Raw genomic sequence first — 23890 nt, forward strand, 5'->3', positions numbered from 1 at the left:
AGGCGGGCGCCTTTGCCCCATCTGGTCGGCCCCATCCCGACTGGAGGCTCGAACCCGGGACTTCCGCGTTTCTCTGCAGCGACCCAGCCCCGTGAGCTAAAGAGAGATCTCTCCACAGCCCAGTAGCTGTGGTTCTGCTATCACAAGGAAGAGCGGTGAAGTCACCCGCTCTGGTACGCGGGCTCTTACACACAGTGCTTGTCGGCCGTAAGCGTTACACTCTCCCCCGCTTAAATCGCCGTCCCCGGCGAATGACTTTCCCATCCCACGCTGACACCAATGTAACGTTTGCAGGTTCTTTTTCAGGTCTAAAGAACAGTGGAGACGCGATTAACCAAGCACTGACTTTATTTAACAACCACACCAAAACCAAACACAGGATCTACACACACATGAGGAGACTGACGAACACGTACACATATTTAGGGTGGTAATTACCTAACAACACACTATACTTTTACAGGACTACACAGGGCACTAGAATTACTAGGACATTATTTACACAGGTAGGGTCAGCCGCTGGTCATCGTGCTGACCCTCAGACTCTTCCCGGCTACCACTCCCAGCATGCCCAGCGGTACTACGAGCGCCTAGGGGCGCTTCCTCCTCACCACCAGGCGAGGGCGTTACAATATAAACCTGACGTATATCCGATTCTATATGTGTTATTCGTGCATGGGGGAGGAGCACAGTGCGATAGCACAGCTGGATACACGGCTTCACGTCCGCTTCTGAAAGGAATCAAAATAGAAACCGAAACCGAAACCGAAGTGTCTCCTCACAGTAAAATAGAGCTGAGGTTTACACACGCGCTCCTCGTTAGTATAGTGGTGAGTATCCCCGCCTGTCACGCGGGAGACCGGGGTTCGATTCCCCGACGGGGAGAGAGGTAGCTTTTATCCCATCCGATTCAATTTCACATGCAAACGATGCCATATACTTTATTAATCCATACTTTATTAAGGCGGAAATTAAGTTGCCAACACACAGCTCATAGACAAGAAGTCAAATGTCATAAAAACACAATCCAGGCAACTATTCAAAGAACAGACATATAACGCAGTACATTGACGCAGTTGATCAAGCTATGCAGTGCACGATTCTTACAACAAGAACAGCAAACAAACAGTACAAGTCCACGATAAAACGTAGTTCACTTCTTTAGAATCTATTCAGTGCGGGTAAAAAGCATCTCCTACTCCTTTTTGTAGTGCACTGGGGAGCTAAAACCCAACACTAAAGGCTTTTTGAAGCCAAATCATTCCCCGATATAAAAGAGCCTTCTTTTGTACTGTGTCCTCCACTGTTGTGTCCCAACAAAGGCGCCCACAAGAGGTCTAATTTTTCAGTTTTTGCCGTATTTTAGGTGTGTGGTTAAACGTCCCCCTTCAGAATCCTACTCCAGAAAGTGGAATATAAAATGTTTTCATATTCAGGCGACTGCGTGTTAAAACGGCTTTGAAATGAAGAGATCTGTGACCACTTTCCGTGTCACGTTTCCCCAAAGAAACCTAAAACGAAAAGTCATGAGCCTGGACATAAGTTTGGTATGAAGAGCTTAACGCTGTAAAAAAAAGAAGTTTGTGTGAACTTTTATTTGACATTCCGAAGCACTCTCATAAGACAGGACTCGGACTTCACGGCGCACTGCGCCCACATTTTGCTATGAGCTTATAAGGCATTGAATACGGTAGATGACGAGTGAAGACGGAAGTCCGACTAACCAAACCTTTATGTGGTCGTGAGATTCATGAAAGTAATTGCACGCACACAAAAAAAGTTCGAGCAAAAGGCGCACAGGCAGAGCAGAGCAAAGTGATCTGCTTGTTCAGGTAAGTGTAATTAGTCATTTGAACTGCATTCAGCAGAAGATTTCTAATGTGCTGTCGTTGTCAAGGAGCTGCCCGGGTTAGCCGATCGCTCAGCTCAATGGCTGAGCCCTCCCGCAGTTCATCTCTCCGTCTGCAGCAGTTTTAAACCAAAAACGTCTCGCGTTTCCAATACTGTTTTAAAAAACAAACAAACAAGTGATTCGCCTGTCCGGATGCGTTCCGTCTCGGGTCAGCCATGAACTGTGCCAGCAGCCACGTCACTGGATCGTAAAATGAAGAGTCTCACTCTCATTACTCACATTTCACATCAGAGACGCAGCCACTCTGTGTACTGCGCACAAGGTGAACAGTACCGATAGCAGTACTGACAACAGCAGTAATTATGTGGGCTGTACAGTAAATGCATGACACACAGCACAACTCACAGACACGGACCCGCCCTCGTGTTGCTCGGTCACCTCTTGGATAAAGTTTCTCCGACAATAGTGCACTACGTTACTGTGCGGAAAGTGGCAGTCCGGTTCAGAGGTGGGTCTTTGTATTTCACGCCTAGTTCGACTGCAGCCAAATAAAACCACACCAGATTAAAGATAAGAAGAAGGAGCAGCAACGCTGTGTGTTTGTCGGGGAAAAAAAGCCACGCCCCTCCCCGTGCTGACGAAATCGAGAAAGATACAGGACAGCTCCTTGAACCGTAGACACCGATTACACAGTGTTTATGGAGAGTGACCTTTGATTTGGAGCTATAGATCAAGAGCGTCAGACTCAATCCTGGGCGGCCAGGTGCTCCATCTGCGGTCTTCATTCCATCTGAATCGTCGATGAAACCACTGGCATTGTAACCATCCCTGCTGATTCACTGAAACAAAACGCCTTGAATTACAATTGCACAGGCACCCACGAAACGCTTTCAAGCCGGATTGGAAGTATCGCTTGCGCTGTGAATTACACCGGCTCTGTGACGGAGATCTCGAGTGGAACGATAGACGGTAAACCGAGGCCGGGTCTGTGTGGGTGCAGGTTTTGGACCGGGGTAAAGTTAGCTTGAAGTTCGAAAACGATTTTGGCACGCCTGTAGCGTTTTCACAAAACCTCTTAGAGTTGCGAGAACACTTGCTCTGTGTATAAAATACATTGTGAATGCTTTCTCAGCCTTCACTTTGTTGTTTTTATGACATTGTTTTGACCAAGCACGAATATTCTTTTGTCCATATCTTCGCAATGGAAGCACAGAACGCCTTCAAACCAAATGCATTTTAAAGACCACGACTTGTGGAAATTTCCACAGCCTCTACATCAAACTATCAGTGAACTAATTATCTTTTTTTAAACCTCCGGTTTTTCATCGATGCGTAATTACGCACTAACTGGAACCCGGGGACCGCTGTGTGCACACGTTCACAACGCGAGAAATACTGTTCAATACGGGTTCGTGCGAAAAACCCATATATGACCATAGGAAGCAGAACAGCCCAGTCTCCAATTAAGCAGACTGTAAGCACAGGAATAAAGTTTTGTTTGATTTCTGAAACCCTTCCTTTACGTCCTGTTTTCATCCAGGTAAGGGTCTACTATATTCACAATACTACTGACAGCAGGAAGATTCAAATATTCTTTGCTCCGCAGTTTATTAAGAACAACTCCCATGATGTTCAAACCATTTTTTTTACACCGAACACTGACAGCTTTGCGTTCTGAATCTCTTTTTCTCGTGCTTTTATTTAATGTGGCACAACGCACTGGGATAACTTTCATTTCGCTCATTTAATTTAGTTTTGAAGCAGTGGGTGTTTGCGGGGGCGTTCTTCAAGCCATAATACGGTAGCGTGACTTCGTGAGGCGTGGGGAAGACTGAGTCTAAGGACTCTTTCATGCGATGCCGTATTTATGCTACAGGGACAGTCCCTGTATGACGCTTACTCTGCCTTTCATTGGGAATTTGTTCACCAGAGCACAACGATTTCTGCAGCCGTAGCGTTTACCTGAGCCTGAAGAGCGCTGCTGAATTTCAATGCTGTATAATTACTCTGCGGCTCTTTACTTTTTTTTCTACGTTTGGGGGGGAGAATATAAAAAAGATGCACAAATAAACAACAACAACAACCCACGGAACAACACGCTGCCAGAGAGGGTTACAAATCGGAACACGATAAATACATTTTTGTAGACACATTTTGTATTTGTGATTCACCCAGTATTACTAACAGATTAATTATAACTAGGTATTCTTTTCCCCTGCTCCTCCTAAGTCTGTCCTATTGAAGCCATTGAAGTTGAAGCATCATATTGTGAAGGAGGGAGGCACAGTGGCGCAGTGGTTAGTACCACTGCCTTGCAGTGCAGGGGTTCTGGGCCTGATTCCTGGGGTGCCTTTTGCATGGAGTTTCTGTCTTCTCCCCACAGTGCCGGATTTCCCATTAGGCACAGTGCCTAGGGCCTAGGAAGGAGGGAAACATTAGTGACTAACGAAAAACGAGCCAAAACAACATGCTTGTGATCGACTCTAGGTGCTCCAAATCCATAATCCTAATCCGATTTAGCGGCTGTTCTGCAAACTGGAAGTATCGAAGTGATGGTGAGGCTCGACTCGCTCCATCAATCACGTGGTTTAGCATTAGAAGAGTTTAAAGTGCATCGTGTCTATCGATGTCATTCAATGGGCGTTGACCCCCTCTTTTTGCACATTTCAGATTGAAAGGGCCTACGGACACTAAAATCCGGCCCTGCCTCCCCTGTGTGTGTATGAGTTTCCTCCCACAGTCCAGTTTGGGGAAAACTGGCCCTGCTGTGAGTGTGTCTGTGCCTGTGCGTGTCCCTGTGTGTGTCCTGCGATGGACTGGCGTCCCACCCAGGCTGTACCCTGCCTTGCCCCCCTTGCTCCCCCGTGTCCCTGAATTTGAAGAAGTGGTTACCAAATGGGTGGGTGTAGAAGGATTCCCAATTCCTGTCCTGTCCTGGAGGCTCCAGTGTCTCCACTGATTTGCAACCCAGCCAGGCTCATAACAGCCCACATCAGCTTGCTATTGGCCAAACTGGACCAAAAAGGCAGCTTCCCTCGCCTTTTCAGATACTGGGTCTTAGAGGAGATCTAGGAAACCTGCAGACACAACGCCCCCTGCAGGAGAAGGATTAGAGACCTCTCTGGAGTGGAAGGAATTTGCCATTGTTGGTGGTTCTCTGTTGCGAACTAATTGTCTGTCTGTCCGTCCTGCTGCAAAGCTGTGATCTGTTCCATGTTGTGTGGTCTGTAGGCTCTCGGGGAAAAACGTGGTGGTGAAGCAGATAGGTGCGTTTGAAGGCTTATATTGCATGATGTGTTCTGGGAAAAGTAGGCCTAGGTGTTAGTGTGCACGTCTGCGTGTCTGTATTGTGATGGACTGGCAGTGTGTCTTGCCTTGCACTCATTGCTTGCCGAGATAAGACTTCCCTTCAGCCCTGAGTTGGAAGAAGTGGTTAGAAAGTGGATGAGTGGCAGAGTTCAGCTTCCTGTGCTTCCTTACCTGTATGTTCAGAGTGAAGTCACAAGTGTGAAGGTCTTCACTCCTGAGGTTCGTTAATGACAGCAGGGCAGCAGGTTGGTGACTCCTAATCGTATCTAATCTTTCCCAGGCTTTTGTCAGGATGAAGGCACCCCAGCAGGTCCGGGGCTTTGAGCCAGAGAAGGGGCTCCACAATCACATTCTCTACTCCAGCCATCTGGCCCGGAGCTCCGGGATCTCCCTGGAAAACCGGATCCTCGCTCAGGCCTCTGCAGCTGTCAGGACACCGGCAGCCCATACCTCCCCCACCGGCCTCCATTCCCGTCACGGAGACAAGCTGCACTTGGCGGCCGGCGCCCTCACTGCCACGACCTCCCCGGCCCTCCTTCCCACCCGGCTCTCGGCCACCGCCGCCCCCGACCTCTCCTGCTCGCTCCTGGGGAGTCAGCACATGCTGCTCTCCGGGAGGACGGCTCAGGGCCTCCCCTCCGCTGCTGGACCCCCAACGGCCGGCCGCCATCTCCAGCCCTCCTCTCTGATTTCCGTGTGGGGAAGACGAGGCGCAGACAAAGAAGAGGTACCATCTCCTAGTGAGCAGCCCGCTGGAGATCCACAGCTCCACACTGGGAGCACACTACAGAGCCTGGTAAGGATGTAGGTCCGGTGCACTGTGGGTAGGAAACCTTGACATCGCCGTTGAGTTTTCATGGCAAGTGGTTGCTTCAGCGAATCCTTAAAAATCCCATTGAACTTGTCCTTAGCGGTGAGTCTTCTCTATTAAGTGAATGGTCCCTGCCCCATTAAACACCTTGCCTTGAGATTAACACTGCTGACTTGACATTTATGTATTTTTGAAAAAAGGGGAGGGGGATACTAAAGTTGTCTGTTTTAGAATTCAGCTTTGGGGGAAATGCTGGGGAAATGACAATGTACTGTTCAGGCAATGCGATCTCCTAAGTCTGTTCATCATTGAAGCATGACCTTTCCTGTTAAATGCAAGAAGAATGCAACACGTTTTAGTTATACTGATACTTTTAAATGTTTTTTTTTCTTCATTTATTACAAAACACAATTCAGGAGAAGCCAGAAACTCCCCTTCTTGTTCTAAGCTAGTTTGTGTCCAACATGTGAGGACAGTCATGGTGATACTCGGGAGTCCATTTAACAGATCATAATGCTTGATTGAAAAATCCTGTAGTTGGGATCGCCGTTTGATCCACTTGATCCGGGATCCAGGAGATCACAGCCGAACTCTTGATCCCCGCGGTTTAATTGGAGTCGATTGCGCGAACTTCAGATCCCAGGCTGTTACCCAGACCGCCAGGCTGCTGAGGATGTGGAAGAGATGGCTGTGGAGATGCCGGTCCCGGAGCTGGAGCTGAGGGAGACCAGCCGGGAGCAGGAAGACGTGTGGGAGACGATGGGAGAGTTTCCTGACTTTCCTGACACCAGCAAGCACTTGGAAGAGGAACTGAGAGACAAGAAGGTGAGTCGGGCAGGTATGGTTTGATCCCAAGAGCTTAAATGAACAGAGTCAGGGTCACTATTCCTACAGGTTGTCTACGTGTCCGGACAGCTCTAGGTCTCGTCTTTTGGACAAGAAAGATGAATTTGACCATTCAGCTCTTGCCTATGAATAGGACACGCACACAGATTTTGGGTGGTTACAAGACGAGGGACAAAACAAGAGTAAACAATTCACTGCTATTTTTACATTAAGTGTTATAGGGTCTATTTACATCGACAGGGTGACCTAGAGGTCACCCAGCGGACCCTCAGACCGTTCCCCCCGCTACGCTTCCCAGCCTTCACCGCTGCGCATGCATTATCTGGGTGCACCTTCGCTTTGTCACAGGCGAGGGCGCTACAGTATCAGATGACCTAATTTTATCGGTAACGTTTTGTTAGTCTAAGTGAGTTGTTGCGGGCTGCGGATGATTATCTCGTGGGCCGTGTGTCTGTGACCCCTGCTCTGGGGCTGACAGCCAAACGGCAGTAGCCAATCCCCTTCATCACCATGCCTCCCCTCCCTAAATCTGTTTAAACCCTGCTCTGTATTCAGGCGGTGCTCAGTATTGTTTCAACACTTAGGAGTTCTGGATCTTATCCATGCTGGATACTCCCTGGACCCCTTGCCTGACTTTTGGTTTTTGGCCTGTTTTCTGGTTCGTGGTTTGTATCTCTGGCGCTTGATTTCCAATCTGACTTTTGGTTCTGGACTTTTGCTCGCCTCTTGACCCCAGCCTTGGATTTCTCTTGCTATCTGGTGTAGGATATTTGTGATTCCAGGACCTACATAGGGTCTTTCCTTGTTTTTCTAAGCTGTGGGCCAGCCTAACACTCTCTCCCCCTCTGTACCCATCCCTCCATCTCTCCCAGTTCCTCCTGCTGAACATGGTGTGCTGCTCCCTTGTGAAAAAGGAGACTCTTCCTGGCCATGAAGGCTGGGACGAAGCCGAGAGCACGTGGACCAGACTGAAGAGCCTTGCTCAGGACATCTCGCAGCAGGACGGCCAGTTCCTCCTGAAGGCAAGTTTGGAAATGTGAGGGACTACTGGCCCCACTAACACCTCCTCCAGCAGCAACCTTAGGTTTTTCCCCAAGAGTCTCTAATCCAGGTACTGACCAGGCTCACACCTGCTGAGCTTCAGTGGGGCTGCCAGTTGTGAGTTGCAGAGTGATATGGCTGCTGGCTGTTTATTTTGCAGTAAAGATCATTTTTGCATCCAGAAAATCAAAAGAAATCGGGGGAAGGGCTCTGCTAGGAGTTTTCAGGGCCGGTGACAGAGAAGAGAAATGAACGAATAATCTGCAGTGTGTGTGTGTGTGTGACGTCCTGCACGTTTCCATCTTTCTCGCAGGTGGCTGTCTACGCCCGACAGGAGCTGAACATGCGAACCACGGCCAACTTCCTCCTGGCTCTGGCCGCCAGCTTACCTGAAGCCAAGGTGCACTTGAGGAGGTACTTCTGCCCTGCAGTGCAGCTGCCCTCCGACTGGATCGAGGTCGCGCGGCTCTACAGCTCCGTACGTACGCCTTCACTGAGGGAATCTCAGCCGATGCTGGCTGGCCATCTAAAGCAGACGTCTGCCGAGATGCTCAGTTTCGGAATAAGTGATTTTCCTTGCCAGATGAGGCTGGGCTTGTTCCCCACTGCCCAGATCAAAGTTAATTACCAGTCGCTTCCCGTTTTCCGCCTCAATGCGTTGTGCCCTGTCTGACAGACGGTGGCCATCAGAAGTATTCACCCCCTCCCACCCATCCCGGTTTTACATTTTATTGTGTAACAATATGGAATCCAGGTATTAAACTGGGATTACCAGGGATCAATGGGAAACCCTTTAAAATGTCAAAGCAAAAACAAAATCCTGGGGGACCTCCTATATTCATTTTCTCATTGTAATTGTGAAAAAGCCCAAGGAGGAGGGGGTGAACACTTTTGATAGCCCCTGTCGTTGCAGCTGCAGTTGTGCCCAGCCCTTAAGAGAATCTTCGGAAAACCCCACGGCTTCCCCTCAGCCTTCGCCCCCCTCAGTCCCTCGTTCTCGTTTCAGTGCTTTGGCCGCAATCTGCCCTCCTGCCTCAAGAAAGCCATGGCCCACAAGTTCAAGCAGTTCAGCGAATACCAGCTGGCCAAGTACAACACCCGCAAACACCGCTGCAAACACGACCGTGCCAGGCAGAAGTCCAAGGTAAGGACCAGGAGCAGGCTGCCCTGGCTGGTTAGCTGCATGTACTCTGCTCTGTGGTTAGTTGTGGCTAGCTTTAACTAACCGGGAATAATAGTTAGTTAGGGTAGTTATGGGTAGTTAGTTCTGTGGTTAGCTATGACCAGTTATAAACAGTGTTGGATAAGATTAGAAAGTTACATTCATATAATGCAGTTAGTTATAACTAGAGTTCTGTTAGTCATAACTTGCCAGTCATATAGTTACTTATAATAATAGCTATTTCTAGTTCTCACTAGTCGCATAATCGTTTTTTGTAACCAGAGGTAGTTATGGTTAGTTAGTTGTGTGGCTGATTTGTCCTTTTTGTCTGTCCCTTAATTCCCTCTGCCTTCTTCTTCTTTTCCTTCTTACTTCACCGTCTCCTCGCCACCCCAAGCTCTGCCCCCCGTCCTACCTCCACCTGATCGGAGACAGTTCCCCTCATCGCATCGTCCTTGTTCTTGCAGAAACCTGGACCCGAGGACTGGAAGAAATGGGCAGAGCTCCTCAGATCGGAGCCAGTGCAGCTGGAGAAATACGTGAGTTCCTCCTTAGAAAGGTGTCAAACGAGACGAGGCCCTTCTGTCCTTCTGTCCTTCCAGCCCCTTTGGTAGCTGTGCTCTTGAGAAGCCGCTCCAATAGGATCCCACAGGTTTGCTTGGCTGGGGTTCAGCTGAGGGAGGATGGGTCTCCCCAGTTCTGTCTTAAAAAGTGACTGTACTTAAGATAAGAGGCAAGATCACTTTACTGGCCCTATACAATTTCTTTGCATTAGGAATTTGTCTTTTTACATACCCCAGCTTGCTCTCCATGAGACACAGACAGGGAGAGAAGCTTGGGGTCGGAGCGCAGGGTCAGCCATTTATACGGCGCCCCTGGAGCAGCTGGGGTTAAGGGCCTCGCTCAGGGGCCCCACGGAGTAGGATTCCTCTGCCAGCCGCGGGATTTGAACTGGCAACCTTCCAGCCACAGGCTTCACGGCACCTCTGTGTAAAAGGTGATCACACCCACTGAAGCCTTAGCACCGTAGGTGATCGAGCAGGGAGCTGCAAGGGAACGGGTAGGAGGTAAAGATTTGTCCCGTGCTGAGAGGAAAAGAAATGAAACACAACATTTCAGCTGTGGAGCCTTCTTCTGGTGTGTTCGAGTGGGTAGCTGCGTCAGATAATGCTGAGGAGTTTTTTTTTATCTGTAGCACTTTTCTGGACACTCCACTCAGAGCACTTTACACGTAATGGGGACTCCCATTAGTGAGCAGAAGAACAGAATGATGAAGCCAGTTCAGAGAGGGGGATTATTAGGAGGCCATGATTATGATGGTAAAGACCAGGGGGAAGTTTGGCCAGGACACTGGGGTTACACCCCTACTCTTTTCGAGAAACACCCTGGGATTTTTAATGACCACAGAGAGCCAGGACCTTCCCAAAAGTTCCATCCCAAGTTATCGTGACAAGCAACTGAAACAAGTGTATGCACAGCAGTCTCTCAGGTGTACAGTTACTCCCAGCTAATTGGGCAGCGGTTAGGTAGTGTGGCAAACTAAGAATCCACATCCAGGGCTGAATCCAGAAGCCTTGAGCTTAATGAGTGGGCCACCAAGCCCCCAGGTGACACTTGGCTTCCTTCCATATCCACTTGACAGATGATATCGACCGAGAGGAAAAGCGCCAACAAGCAGCAGAGCATTTTCAACCTGAAGAGGCTGGTCCAGAGACTGCACATTAAGGAGCCGGCAGAACATGTCATGGCCCTACTGGGACGCAAGTATGACATTATACCCACTATACTTATAGACCCATTACGTGTTGTAGCGCGTACAAAAATATGTATGTGCCAGGGGTTTGTATACAGAGTCCACTGTATATCCGCTGTTAGTGTGACCGGACATAAAGTAAGAGTCTATACAGGTGTGTGTGTGTATCCAGTGTGTCCATTAAGAGTCTGTACAGGTGTGTGTGTGTGTGTGTATACAGTGTGTCCCATAAGAGTCTGTGTGTGTTTGTGTGTGTGAGTGTAGTGTGTCCAGTAAGAGTCTGTGTGTGTGTGTGTGTGTGTGTGTGTGTGTGTGTGTGTGTGTGTGTGTGTGTGTGTATACAGTGTGTCCAGTAAGAGTCTGTACGTGTGTGTGTGTGTGTGTGTGTGTCCAGTAAGAGTCTGTACGTGTGTGTGTGTGTGTATACAGTGTGTCCAGTAAGAGTCTGTACGTGTGTGTGTGTGTGTGTGTGTGTGTGTGTCCAGTAAGAGTCTGTACGTGTGTGTGTGTGTCCAGTAAGAGTCTGTACGTGTGTGTGTGTGTGTGTGTGTGTGTGTGTGTGTGTGTGTGTGTGTGTGTGTGTGTGTGTGTGTGTGTGTGTGTGTGTGTGTGTGTGTGTGTGTCCAGTAAGAGTCTGTACGTGTGTGTGTGTGTGTGTGTATACAGTGTGTCCAGTAAGAGTCTGTACGTGTGTGTGTGTGTATACAGTGTGTCCAGTAAGAGTCTGTACGTGTGTGTGTGTGTGTATACAGTGTGTCCAGTAAGAGTCTGTACGTGTGTGTGTGTGTATACAGTGTGTCCAGTAAGAGTCTGTACGTGTGTGTGTGTGTGTGTGTATACAGTGTGTCCAGTAAGAGTCTGTACGTGTGTGTGTGTGTGTGTATACAGTGTGTCCAGTAAGAGTCTGTACGTGTGTGTGTGTGTGTGTGTATACAGTGTGTCCAGTAAGAGTCTGTACGTGTGTGTACAGTGTGTCCAGTAAGAGTCTGTACAGGTTTGTGTGTATACAGTGTGTCCAGTAAGAGTCTGTACGTGTGTGTACAGTGTGTCCAGTAAGAGTCTGTACAGGTTTGTGTGTATACAGTGTGTCCAGTAAGAGTCTGTACTCCAGTTGTGTATATACACATCTCTGGTCTCCTACTGGAGTAACACCAGAGCCTTCCTTGCTGTAGGTACCCCAGCAGTCTCCAGGCATTCTCTCGCAGTGGGCTGTCGGGGTCCTGGGATTCTCAGCGTTCCGGGAAGAGGATGAAGCTGTCGCAGCCGGAGACATGGGAGCGACAGCTGAGCCTGCTGGGAAACAAGGCGCGGACGTGGGAACAGCTCATAGGTTGTGCCCTTTCTCTCTCTCTCACTCTTGTCCGACCTTTGACCCTGAGCTACTCCGGCCCCATTCTCCATTGCCTAGCCAGGCCCGCTCTTTACACTGATGGTTTGCTGATTAGATTGTTAGACATTTTCTGCTTGGGTGGGTTCCGGTGGGTTCCGGTTACCTGAACAGTTGAGGAAAACGATGTTAAAGGACGTTTTGATCTGTTGTATTTGAAGTGTGTGTTAGATAGTGAAACAATAATGACATATAGCCCTTCGATTAACACGTGCCATCACTCACTGTTCAAGAGCCTCCTGTCTGACACAAGGTTCCTCTTCTGTTCATACCCTGGGCGTGTCCTTCTGTTGTTGTTTGGGCTTCCGATTGTGGCGCTCGGCAGTAACCGGTTCGAAAGGGGCTCCTCAAATCTGAATAAGAGGAATCAAATTAGTGATTGCTCACACCCAGGGGCTTGTGGGACACTTGCACTTCATCTCATATCCTGTACATTCTTACTGGAGGCTCCAACAGACAGGATCCCAGCAGCAGTCCCGCATATGTGACCGGGCACTCCACAGTCCTAGAGCGCTAAGAAGCTGCAGATATCGTCCCTCACCACTTTGACCCCGCAATCAAAGCGGTCAGAAGGTCATTGGTGCTGATCTTCCAACCCTCTCCTCAGTCTGTCGTCCACTTGTTTTGCGTAAAGCACAATCCATCTGTGACGATCCTTCACACCCCTTGTTTAATAACTTCCAGTTACTCCCCTCAGAGCGCAGATACCGACTCCCCAACACCTAAACCAACAGGTTCAAGTTCTCAGTCATACCTGTAAGCCATATTGTTACTTAACATTTCACTTTCAATGCAAATATGTTGGCATATTGTTTTTCCTGTCCTTTTTTTTTCTTCTCTCCATCCGTACACCAACACTGCTGCTGTAAAACAACATGTCCTTCCCTGGGGATAATATAGATTCTCTCTCTCAATCCTTTCCTTCCCCTCTCAAGACAACAAGGCCCTGCCCTTCATGGCCATGCTCCGTAACCTGCGCAGTATGATCACAGCGGGAATCAGTGAGCAGCACCACAGCAAGATCCTGCAGAGGCTGACAGACAAGGTGAGACGGCAGAGTTTCTGTCTTCAAGAGTCATACTCAAGGTCTACACACCCTTTCCAATGTCACATATTTTGTGTGTACACACTGGCACTGCCATTTCCAAACAAAACTATGGCTGTGATTCAAGCAAAAGTGCAAACAGAGGGGTGTGTACACTGGCCTCGGTTTTAATTTTAAGTACATTTTGCAGTGTTTGAGTGTTTGTCTCTCACTTGGAGGTGGTGTTGCTCTCAGAAATGGACAGGCAGCGATTGCTGTACAGACTGATGTGTGCAGCTCTTGAGTAACTCAACGAGATGTACACTGACAGGCAGCACAGTAGTGCAGTGGTTAGTGTTGTTGCCTTAGCACTGGGTCCCTGTGTTCAATACCCAAAGTGTCATCTGCCCCAAGCTTGGATGTTCTCCCTGTAAATATATGGGTTTCTACTGCCTGCGGGTTTGCCTTTGCCAAGGATTGGCGTCCTGGCCGATGGCGTGCCCTGCCTTCCACCCGTTGCTTGTCGGAATTGGTTCTGGCTCCCTCGCATCCCCGAATGGGATAAGATGGATTGATGGATGTATCCTGATTGCTGTCGGTCACTTTGGAAAGGGTGTGCAAACATTATCCGTCAATGTATCTTAGTGGGCGTTTCCAGATTTGTGTGGCTTCATCAATCAGCCTCGTGTTTTTCCCGTCTCTGCAGGAATCCGTGATCCGCAGCCGACAGTTACCCTTCCGCTTCCTGTCTGCTTACAAAGTCATGCTGATGCTGGGCCAGGCAGGTATGTTGGCCCTTCTGTATCCCACAGGCACGTCGGCCTCTGGTTATCGTTCGTTGTGTCTACGGGGTCGACTTTGTCAATGTCTGTGGGGCGGGGCGGTGGCTCAGGATCTGTGCCTGTGGCTGGAAGGTTGCTGGTTCGAATCCCGTGGCCGGCAGAGTAATCCTACTCCGTGGGGCCCCTGAGCAAGGCCCTTAGCCCCAGCTGCTCCAGGGGTGCTGTATAAATGGCTGAGCCTGCGCTCTGACCCCCAGCTTCTCTCTCTGTCTGTGTGTCTCATGGAGAGGAAGCCAGGGTCTGCAAAAAGACAAATTCCTGATGCAAGAAATTGCATAGGGCTAATAAAGTGATCTTATCTTATATTTCTTTTTCAAAACTGTATGAATGAGTACACTCATTCTCTCTTGATTGTGTCCCTACGCTGCCATCTAGTGGTGGCTCGGACACATACGGGACAGCTCCAAAGGCAGCAGTCGTGAGACAGACAAATGTCTGTGAAAAGACAAATTCCTAATGTAAGAAATTGTATGTGGCCAATCAAGTGATCTGATCTTATCTTATCTGGGTATTTCCAACACCTGCTAGTTTCTCTCTGTTCAAGACTAAAAAATGTTCTGGCCATGTTCTTGCCTGTCAGCATAGGACGTTCCTCGCAGTCCCAGAATGCATTTTGTGGCTCTTCTCCAGACTGATTACAGAGCTGCAGGATTATTTTTTAATTATTTTTTGGAACATGGGGATCAAAATTATACCTGTATGACAAAAATAAAGAATCACCTGTAAATATATATCCAATACCACGCTCTTTCATGACCCCTCTGGACAATTCTGGTTCTCTCAGGTGCCATCTTGTACCTCCAGCAACCTTATTTACTGCATCTCTTGCAAAAAAATGCCCAGCTATTTACATTGGGGAAACAGGAAGGAGATGGAGAGACCGCTTCAGAGAACACGTCAGGGCTGTGAGGATCAAAGATCTCTCCAAGCCCATAGTTTCTCATCTCCCCTCTGACGGCCATGATCACACTGATCTTTCCGTCTGTGTTCTCAAAGAGGGGTCTCTCAACTCCTATTGCAGAAAGACATCACACCTCTCTTCACCTCTCTTGATTTCTCACCACCTGAGTGCCCACTCTGACCCCCTCCTGCTCCCGCCTGCTCCCCACTCCCGGCTCCTGTCCTCCCCTGCCTTATCAGCTGCTGACTTTCCTCTCTCTCACACCCGAAGAAGGCACCACAGCCGAAACGTTGTTTCTTTTCTTCCGTTCCCAGCATGGAGTCGACCTTTACTTGCTCCTTTTGCAGCCTAAGCATGCTGACGCAGTTCCCTGCTGGAAGTACAGAAAAATAGACGTCTGCCCTGGTGGCTCAAGCAAGGAGTTGCGATGTGCTACAGTACATCGCAAAAGTGAATTGTCCATATCTCATTCTGTTTACTTGCTTCTTCTGCAGCAAAGCCGTCCGGTGGCTCTTCTTCCATCTTGAAGTCCATCTTGAATCCGTTGCCTAAGGCCCGTGGGTGTAAGGCGATGGAATGGGACACCACCAGACGGCGGAGACTGAGGGCGACACTCGGGGTGCACTTCGTGTACAGACTGTACAAAAAGAGGAAAGCCCTGCAGCAGAAGGCGAGGTTAGCCGACATGGACACCGGTCCCAGACTGGCTCTCCTGAAAATGGGGCTCCGTCAGATGCATTGAGCTTGCTCGTCTTCCTGATGAGCTCTGAAAGAGAGCTGTGGGGGACCCAGGGCTCTCGGCCCCGTTTTATTTCTTGTCTGAAGGCAGACGCGGCCTTTATCGATCTGCCAAATCCAAACCTTCAACTTCAATTATCCGCACTGCATTGCATTTTGGGAAAGCAGGTCACACAAATTCTGTTAAGAGTCTGTTCAGCCTGCAGAACAGAAAATTCTGTACAGGCACAAATCAATGCAATCTCTGTTTGTTTTCATCTCCTTTTTTTCCCCTCTCTGTGCCTTTCGCTCCAGTCAGAGGAAGTACAGTAACCAACTCCTGGGTAGATACCGAGAGGCCCTGGAAAAGGCTATCCAGATTTCCTGCAAGCACAACATTCCTCCGCTACCCGGGAGAACGCTCATTGTGTTTCGAACGGAACATACAATATATCGTCCCTGCAAGGGATCAGAGGATATCTGCTGCCCTTTCAGCTCGGAGGAGGAGAAACTGACCCCTACGGTAAAGCAGGCTGGCGCAGGCATCATTGATTAGAGCAGATGTTTTCTGCCTCATCCTCTAGAGGGGAGTGTTTTCGGGGGGCCTCCTGTGTGGTTCAGCCAGTCAAAACAGTTGTCTGAGTGGAAGGCAGGGTTCTGTAAGCGCAGGTTCAAGCCTGCGTCGTGTCACTAGTCTTGACGATGACCAGGATTCCCCGTGCCCATCATTGTACTACCAAGGGAAGAGGGCGATAGTTTGACCAGGGCTTCTTGTCTCTCTGTGACATCGAGACCCTTACGGCCTCCTAGGCGCAGGAGTGAGGTGCTACCAGGGGAGGAATGACGTGATTCTCTTGCACTGGCTCTGAGGCTCCAAACCTTCAGTTCAGGGCTGTGGCTCCTTTGACATGTGGCTCTTAAGCGGGCGGGTCGGTCTTCTCCATTCTGCCCTGTGTGTGGTTACACGGTTCGTAGACTCTTGATCTGGGGTGTAAAAACACACAAGTGACTCGTCCAAACTGAGTGCAGGACAAAGGCAAAGTCCATTCCCGAGTGCTGGGGAGCACCAGGCCAGAGCTCATCCTCATCCTTACTGTATCATTGATTGCACTGACATGTGACTTCGTTCCTGGATGAGAAATGGGTCTGTAGGAGGGGCTATTCCTAGCAATGCTGATGCCCACCAATGCTCCTGGGAGGACTGAAACAAGTGGGGTACCTCACTCAAGGGTACAATACCAGTGTTTGCAGATGGGGACATGAACCTATAGCCCATCAGTTACCAGTCTAGTAGCTCACCTACTGATCTTTGACATACCCCCAAGTTCAGTGGATTAGCGTTAACAGGGAAAGACATTAACCACCACATCACAGTTGCAGCTCAGCTAAAGCTTGTCAGCCTGAGGCGAGGCTGGGTTTTTCCTACAGTTCAGTCATATCTCAAGTTAAGAGGAGCCCGGTGTGATTTTGACTCCCACCCTACATGGCCAAACAGGTCTTGGGAAGTGGGTGTGGATGAAGAACGTTTCTTGTTCAATGGTAGCTGGTAGCAAGACGGGTTGCAATGGAGAATCCTGGAACTGAAAAGTAATAGTAATAATAATAAACTTCATTTTATATAGGGCCTTTAAAGGTGGCTTCTCAAAGTGCTTTATAGGATGACAACAACAATAAATAAGAAGAATACATAAGATAACACACAATTACAATATATAGAGGAGACCGTGGATGGTGGTACTATGAAAAGCAGAGGGGTTAAGAATGGAACCAGTTAAGTAAAGGCTTTTCTAAAGAAGAGGGTTTTGAGTCTGGATTTGAAGGAGTTTAGAGAAGGTGACTCCCCGATATCCTTGGGCAGAGAGTTCCAGAGCTTGGGGGCATAATAGGAGAAGGCCCTGTCACCCCCAGAGTGTAGACTGGCTTGGTGTACAGACAGGAGACCAGAATTAGAAGAGTGAAGGTTGGGAGGTGGGGAGTAGGACGACAGTAGCCCAGACAGGTACAGAGGTGCCAAGCCATGCAGAGCCTTATAGGTGAGCATGAGGATTTTAAAGTCTACACGGAATTTGACCGGAAGCCAGTGCAAGGACTCCAGGATAGGAGTAATGTGATCATTTGCAGTTGACCTGGTCAGGATTCTGGCTGCTGAATTTTGGACATACTGCAGTTTGTTCAAAGTAGATTTAGATACCCCAGCGAGTAGAGCATTATAGTAGTCAGTTTGAGAGAACACAAATGTGTTGATCAGCTTTTCAGCCACAGTTAGTGATAGCATAGGGCGTAGTCTAGCGATATTTCTGAGGTGAAAAAAATGTTTTGACAGTATGCTGCACATGTGGGTCGATTGTTAAGCCAGAATCGAATATAACCCCAAGGTTTTTCAATTCTGATTGAAGCTCAAGTACAGAACCATCTACAGATAGGGTTACAGGACTGGCTTTACGAAGTTGATGGGGGGTACCAATAAGCATGATTTCAGTCTTGTTGCAGTTAAGATGAAGGAAGTTTTGAGTCATCCAAATTTTTGTCAGAGATGCAATTAGATAGAATAGAGACAGCCACATCAGTGTCAGGTTTGGTATGGATGTATATTTGAGTATCGTCAGCGTAGAAATGAAAGCTGAGGCCATGTGATCTTAAAAGCTGACCAAGTGGAAACATGTAAATGCTGGAGAGCAAGGGGCCCAGTATTGAGCCCTGAGGAACACCAGACCTAACAAGACCAATTTTAGACCTGTACCCTTTAAGAGAGACAAGGTGACAACGATCAGTGAGGTAAGATTTAAACCATTTGAGAGCAGTGTCAGATACTCCAACCACAGTCTAAAGATGAGAAAGTAAGATGTCATGGTCAACAGTATAGCGTATACTGTTGTATAGCATTCTGTGTATAAAGGAGCACACTACTATCAATGCATGTGACTAGATAAAGCAAGATCGTGAATAATTCGCGACTGCCAGGGCTGATGCAATAGTTTCTGTTGTATGAAAACGGCAATCTACGCATTGCTTGCAACATGTGGCCTATTAAAGCAGAGAAGAAGGAGTTCCCCCTTCAATTTTCTGCAAAAATACTTTTGATCTCACAGTTTTTGCCCAATATTGTACCTCACATGGTGGCAGATAAAAATAAGACAAGAACATAATAAAACAATAAAGACTAAATTCCTCTTTCCCATAAATGTATCCTCCTCTGACAGGTAGTAGTCAAAGATGAACCATATTGTATATGCCACACATTTCTCCATTAGCCTCACACTGTGCAACAGGTAGTTACTGTACATGCAGCCTGAATGCAGGAAGACAAACTTAAATGGACTTCTGCCCACCTGTTCAGTTTTGAAAATCACAGTGGTCTCGTGAACTGGAAAAACAGGTGGCTCGGTGTGACATTCTGGAATTGTCAGGTGAATTTGCTTGGCGAGTTCCTGGGGGTCAACAGGTCCTCGGATCTTGAAGTCGGTGTGGCTTTGATTCTTTTGATTCCTTCTGCTCTCTACAGGTCAAGGAGGTAGCAGCTTTGCTGGGGCTGATGATCACCAGTTCCTGTGAGCACGCTCAGATGGTCCTCCTTTCGTACGAAAACTGCAAGGCAGTGGAGCTGCAGGCTGACTCGCTATTGGACAACATCAAGCATGTGATGCAGCAAATAGAGGTGAGGGAGCCTCCTGATTGGTTAATGTCAGAAACAGTAAAATACATTGGCCTTGATGAGATTATGATAAACCACATATCCAGTAAGATGATTTGCTGCAGGACAATATTTTCCAAAACTCCATTTAATGTTAAAGTCCATAATATCCGTATTTATTTTCCTTAATAGGTGTGGCATCTACATGAAAAGGCATACGCCGATCACAAAGTTTGTAATAGAATATTATAAATACTATAATAATGCTTATATTAAAGACTGTTGTAAACACACTTACACACACAGAGTAGTGCACCCAAATTGTGATGCACACATGAAGGTCATTAGATTTCTTATTGGAGGCAAACAGTTCTCAACACAAAGACATTGACTTCACTTTTTTTGCTACAGCAGTTGTAATATTCAGATAATATTGAAGGCAATTCCTGAAATCAGAAGAAAAACAGACCTTGAATGACCTGAATCAGTCTGTAGCTTCTCTTGGTTCTGAGAAATGATTACATGAAGACTTTTCCTGATAGCTCTTTTTTTGTAAAGCAGGCATAGTTTTCAAAAAGATCATTTGCATGCCCAAGTAGCAGATTGTTTTCATCTGCTACTTTAATATCTGCAGATTAAGTTATAGTATAACTTCTATTGTGCTGGAAATAGATGTATGCAGTTTTATCTTGTAGTGGCTTATTGCTCTTAATGGAGATTTATGACTAAAAATGTGGACTTGGGATTTTTTTTCCCTTTGTTTTATATTCCCCATTTTTGTCTTGTCAACAGAAATTTGTTGAAGATTCCGATAATGATCCATCCTTCTATGAATATTTCGCTGGCTACATAGACCAAAAAGTTAAGGTAAGCTAATTGTCACATCGGAGCCCTCTGTGTTTCACCCTGCCTCTCGCCTGTCTCCATCATTCCCAATCAGCGGTGTTTCTCACAACGTCCACATTCGTTGCAAACCAGAAGATCGTTTGACGCCTCTTCGTGTTGGCGCGAAAGCCTTGTGATAACTCTACCCAGTCTCTGTGGTTAAAAAAAATGGCATTGCTGTCTCCCTAGCTACAGCAAAAACACAGCATTTATTATGAGTGCATTAGTGTAAATAATGAAGTCATGGTCTATCCATTGCGCTCATTCCTAGATGTTAAAAGACCAATAATAAGTTTATTACACTCTTTATTTTGTTTTCCTTTAAGAAGAAAGACTTTAGAATTTAACCTGTCCACATCTGTTGTAAGACAGACTGTTGAAAATGAGTCTTAAAAATCGTTTAAAAGCACTAAGCAAACTTTTTTTCATGTCTCCTCAATACGTGTAGCTGCACATTTAAAGAATGTTTTTTCCTGGAACGCAGATATTTAATATAAAGATCCTGTGGAACGTTACAGTGCTTGTAACTTGTCAGCCCTGTAGGTTATGGATTTTACTATTACAAATCACTCTGGAGATCTTTTGATTTGCAGTTTGACACAGTCATATTTCTGGAGGCGCCGACATCGGAGAGAGAGGTAACCCATGCCCTCCATCGGTACAAGAAAGAGGTGAATTCTGAAGCTCTGGTTGTTAAAGTCTTCCTTAGCGAGAGGTAAGAACAGGTGCAAAAGTTTCTTACTTTTTTTTTTAAACCAAGCGTGGCCTTCACACGCCGAAGCAAAGACTTTCCCATCCCGGATGCATCATTTCCGCAATAAGAAAAATGCGAGTCCTTATTCGATTTTCATGAAAAAAAACGAGCTGGTGAATTTTAGTGTGCTATAAAAATCCTACAATTTCCATCCATACATTTTCTAACCAGTCTATCCAATTCACGTTCATGGGGGAGCCAGACCCTATCCCAACAAGGAAAGGTCACAAGGCAGGGTACATCCCGGGTGGGACACCAGTCCTTGGCAGGGCAAACGCACAGACACACTCCTGCCAGGACCCGTTTCCTAGATGACCACCATGCAAACTCCGCACAGACAGCACCCCAGACCTGGAATTGAACCCGGGGCCCCTGCGCTGTGAATCAGCTATGCGGACCGCTGTGCCACCCATTACCACGATTTATGATGCAATAATAGTCTTCAGAGTCAACATCACAATTACCCATGGTCATAAATTTCAATTATTGACTTTAGATGTGTTACGTGATTTACAGTCACTCTCGGCATTATTTGCTTTAAATAAATGTTGACGGTCATCAGTGTATCATTGCTACATGAGAATGGCCAGGAACACTGGGACTATAATGAACAGGATACACTATGCAAATATTGTAAAACGATCCGTCCCAGCCCCAAGATAAACTGGCGGTGAGTTCAAGGTAGTGTCAGTGGGACCTGGTGTCCTCTTTTCTCCTAGGCATGGTCTCAGGATTCCCTGATCACCTACTGCTCAAGCCCTGGTAATGTCGATGCTTAGATCCCCTTGAAACTAAGCCCCAGGGCATGTGCAATTTGGGCTCGGCATTAGCACGGTGTGGGTATGTTCCAGAAGCCAGCCAAAAAAACAGTCCTTTGTTACGCTGGTATGATGTAGGGCACCAAGAGACAAACACAGACCAATTTTCCCATCCGCCACTTGACCTACCCACATGTCTTTGGACTGTGGGAGGAAACCGGAGCGCCCAGAAGAAACCCACATGAACACATGGAAGACATGCAAATTCCACATAGGAGGCCGCTCCGGTTCAGAACAGCTCTCTGCTGATCATCTCACCGAGCCACCTGTATTAATAATGCTTATAAAATTTTGTGCTCTGCAGAACTATATAAATGCCTTCTTTGGTTTATTATGGTTAAAGGTCAATGGTTTGCCTCAAAGTAGAGTGAAATCTTGAATAATGGAATTAGAGCAACACAGCGAAGCAAAGCGTGTACTGAGCTGCAGTGCAAATTTACTGTGTTGTACGGAGGGCAGTGAGCAGAGCCTGCAAACTGGTTCTAATCTTCACTGGCAGCCAGTGCAGTGATGTGCACACAGGGGTTGCCTGTTGGGATGAGCTGTATAAATGAGGAGGGGGTGTCTCCCTGCTAAAAGTGAGAAACATTCGTGGAGTGGTGCAGCTGTGAACATCTCCCCAGATTTTGCTTTCTCTCTCAGGCCGAAAAAAGAAATAAAACCGAAAACGGAGAAGAATTGCGTGCTGCTGTATGGGTTCAGCGAACAGATTCTGAAGTAAGTGAAGCTGCGACACTACATTATGGTTGGAGTACCTGTTCCAGTCAGTCAGGGAATGCAAAGTCACTGATGCCCTGGACCTTTCTCTCTCTGTGTCGCTCTCCAATGTGACCAAACCGCATTTCTCTTTAACCGTTTGAATACCACAGCAAAGCAGAGGATAGAGGGACATTCCCTTGAGTAACGCTGATATCAGCATTAGTAAAATTAAAAACATGCTGGGCTTATCCATACCTGCCTATCGAAAACTTTCCTTCTTCCTCTTTTGAGCCCTTGACAGTTCCCACCCTTCTTTTCTACGTATCTTTCTGCTTCTGTCTCGCCCTCTTCGGGTTGCAGAGCCCTGTTGACTTAAGCGCTGTTTTTCAGGAATCTGCCCCACCGTCTGTTGTACTAGCAGGTGTGTGAGCGGCTGGGCTTTGGCCTTTATTTAAGGACCCAGCAGGAGCTGATTTCATGCTGAAAATGAGAAAAGAAAAACGCCCAAATGGTTCAGCTGCGGGTTCCTTTTCAAGTGCACATACTCTCACTACCAGAGCTTCACCTCCTTCTCATTACCAGCAAAGGGGTGGAGGTTTCAGATATCTGTTCTTCTCAGGCTATCTATTAATACCATTAATATTTTTTATATGAATTACTGCTTAACGTAACGTGTAAGCTGAGGATGGCTCATCGTTCTGCTGTCCTCCGTGCCCATAGGCGGCCAACACCTTTCTGTGGCTTACAGCTGTGCTTCTTGCGATGGCACGTCCTTCACTTTGTCATGCGTTTCCCACAGAAAAGGTGGGGAAGGTTAGTGAACCTCTGCTCTTAATCAGTGCTTTATGCTGCCTTATATTTCCTTGCCTGTATGTCATTCAGATAGGAGCAGGCACTGTCACTTAACTGGCAAGTGGAACAGAAGTCAGAAAGAAAGCTCCCACGAACCTCTGTGTGCATAAATGCCTTTTACAAGCCAGATTAACCCTTATCACGTCATGAAGCTTTGGTAAGAGGTGTCCGTAAAAATGGTATCCATTTTATTATTTGGAATTTGATGATCGCGTAAACATTTGCCGTCACTGCCTAGACAGTGCAATGGGAAAATATGTCTAGATAAGAGGTATCGGGAGCAGTCCTGTGCTTGAATGATCCATGACGGGTGAAAACCATTGAAAAACATTAGTCTTGAAAAGTGAAGACTATGACGGAACCTGGTTCAAATATTCAAAATCCTTAAAGGCACTGACAAAGCCAACTCAGTGGGTTTCTACAGAATCAGCAGTGAATCACAAATCAGAGGACGAAGGTAGAAATAGGAGGCGCACCTTGACCCAAAGGGTGGTGGGAGTGTACATTTAGACATCCAGTGATTACCAATTGAAATTGGGCTGCTGCTTCTTCTAAAAAATAATGGCAAACCCCTCAAAACAAGTGAGATGTGAGATGGTCGTCTTA

General features: G+C 47.3%; 2 protein-coding genes and 1 non-coding gene across 3 annotated transcripts in view; 2 read left to right on the forward strand and 1 right to left on the reverse strand.

Moving 5' to 3' along the window:
• LOC148660099 (protein mono-ADP-ribosyltransferase PARP14-like) overlaps positions 1-23890 on the reverse strand; it is a 197362-nt gene that overhangs the window by 81855 nt on the left and 91617 nt on the right. The window lies entirely within an intron of this gene.
• Positions 814-885, forward strand: trnad-guc (transfer RNA aspartic acid (anticodon GUC)). The gene has a single exon. It is a non-coding gene; the product is annotated as a tRNA-Asp (tRNA).
• The window catches only part of LOC148660105 (telomerase protein component 1-like), a 48962-nt gene continuing 28443 nt past the window's right edge, over positions 3372-23890 (forward strand). Inside the window, exons 1-17 of the mRNA XM_088634124.1 lie at positions 3372-3392; positions 5442-5957; positions 6609-6797; positions 7691-7840; positions 8173-8337; positions 8866-9003; positions 9489-9560; positions 10664-10785; positions 11947-12104; positions 13097-13206; positions 13892-13970; positions 15423-15603; positions 15961-16168; positions 19148-19300; positions 20069-20143; positions 20755-20876; positions 22376-22450. Of these exons, the coding sequence (XP_088490250.1) occupies positions 5454-5957; positions 6609-6797; positions 7691-7840; positions 8173-8337; positions 8866-9003; positions 9489-9560; positions 10664-10785; positions 11947-12104; positions 13097-13206; positions 13892-13970; positions 15423-15603; positions 15961-16168; positions 19148-19300; positions 20069-20143; positions 20755-20876; positions 22376-22450 (2501 nt within the window). The 5' untranslated portion in view covers positions 3372-3392; positions 5442-5453. The remainder of the gene's footprint in view (positions 3393-5441; positions 5958-6608; positions 6798-7690; positions 7841-8172; positions 8338-8865; positions 9004-9488; positions 9561-10663; positions 10786-11946; positions 12105-13096; positions 13207-13891; positions 13971-15422; positions 15604-15960; positions 16169-19147; positions 19301-20068; positions 20144-20754; positions 20877-22375; positions 22451-23890) is intronic.

The sequence above is a fragment of the Lepisosteus platostomus genome, chromosome 6 (assembly GCF_059453375.1).
Source record: "Lepisosteus platostomus isolate fLepPlt1 chromosome 6, fLepPlt1.hap1, whole genome shotgun sequence".
Lineage (NCBI taxonomy): Eukaryota > Metazoa > Chordata > Actinopteri > Semionotiformes > Lepisosteidae > Lepisosteus > Lepisosteus platostomus.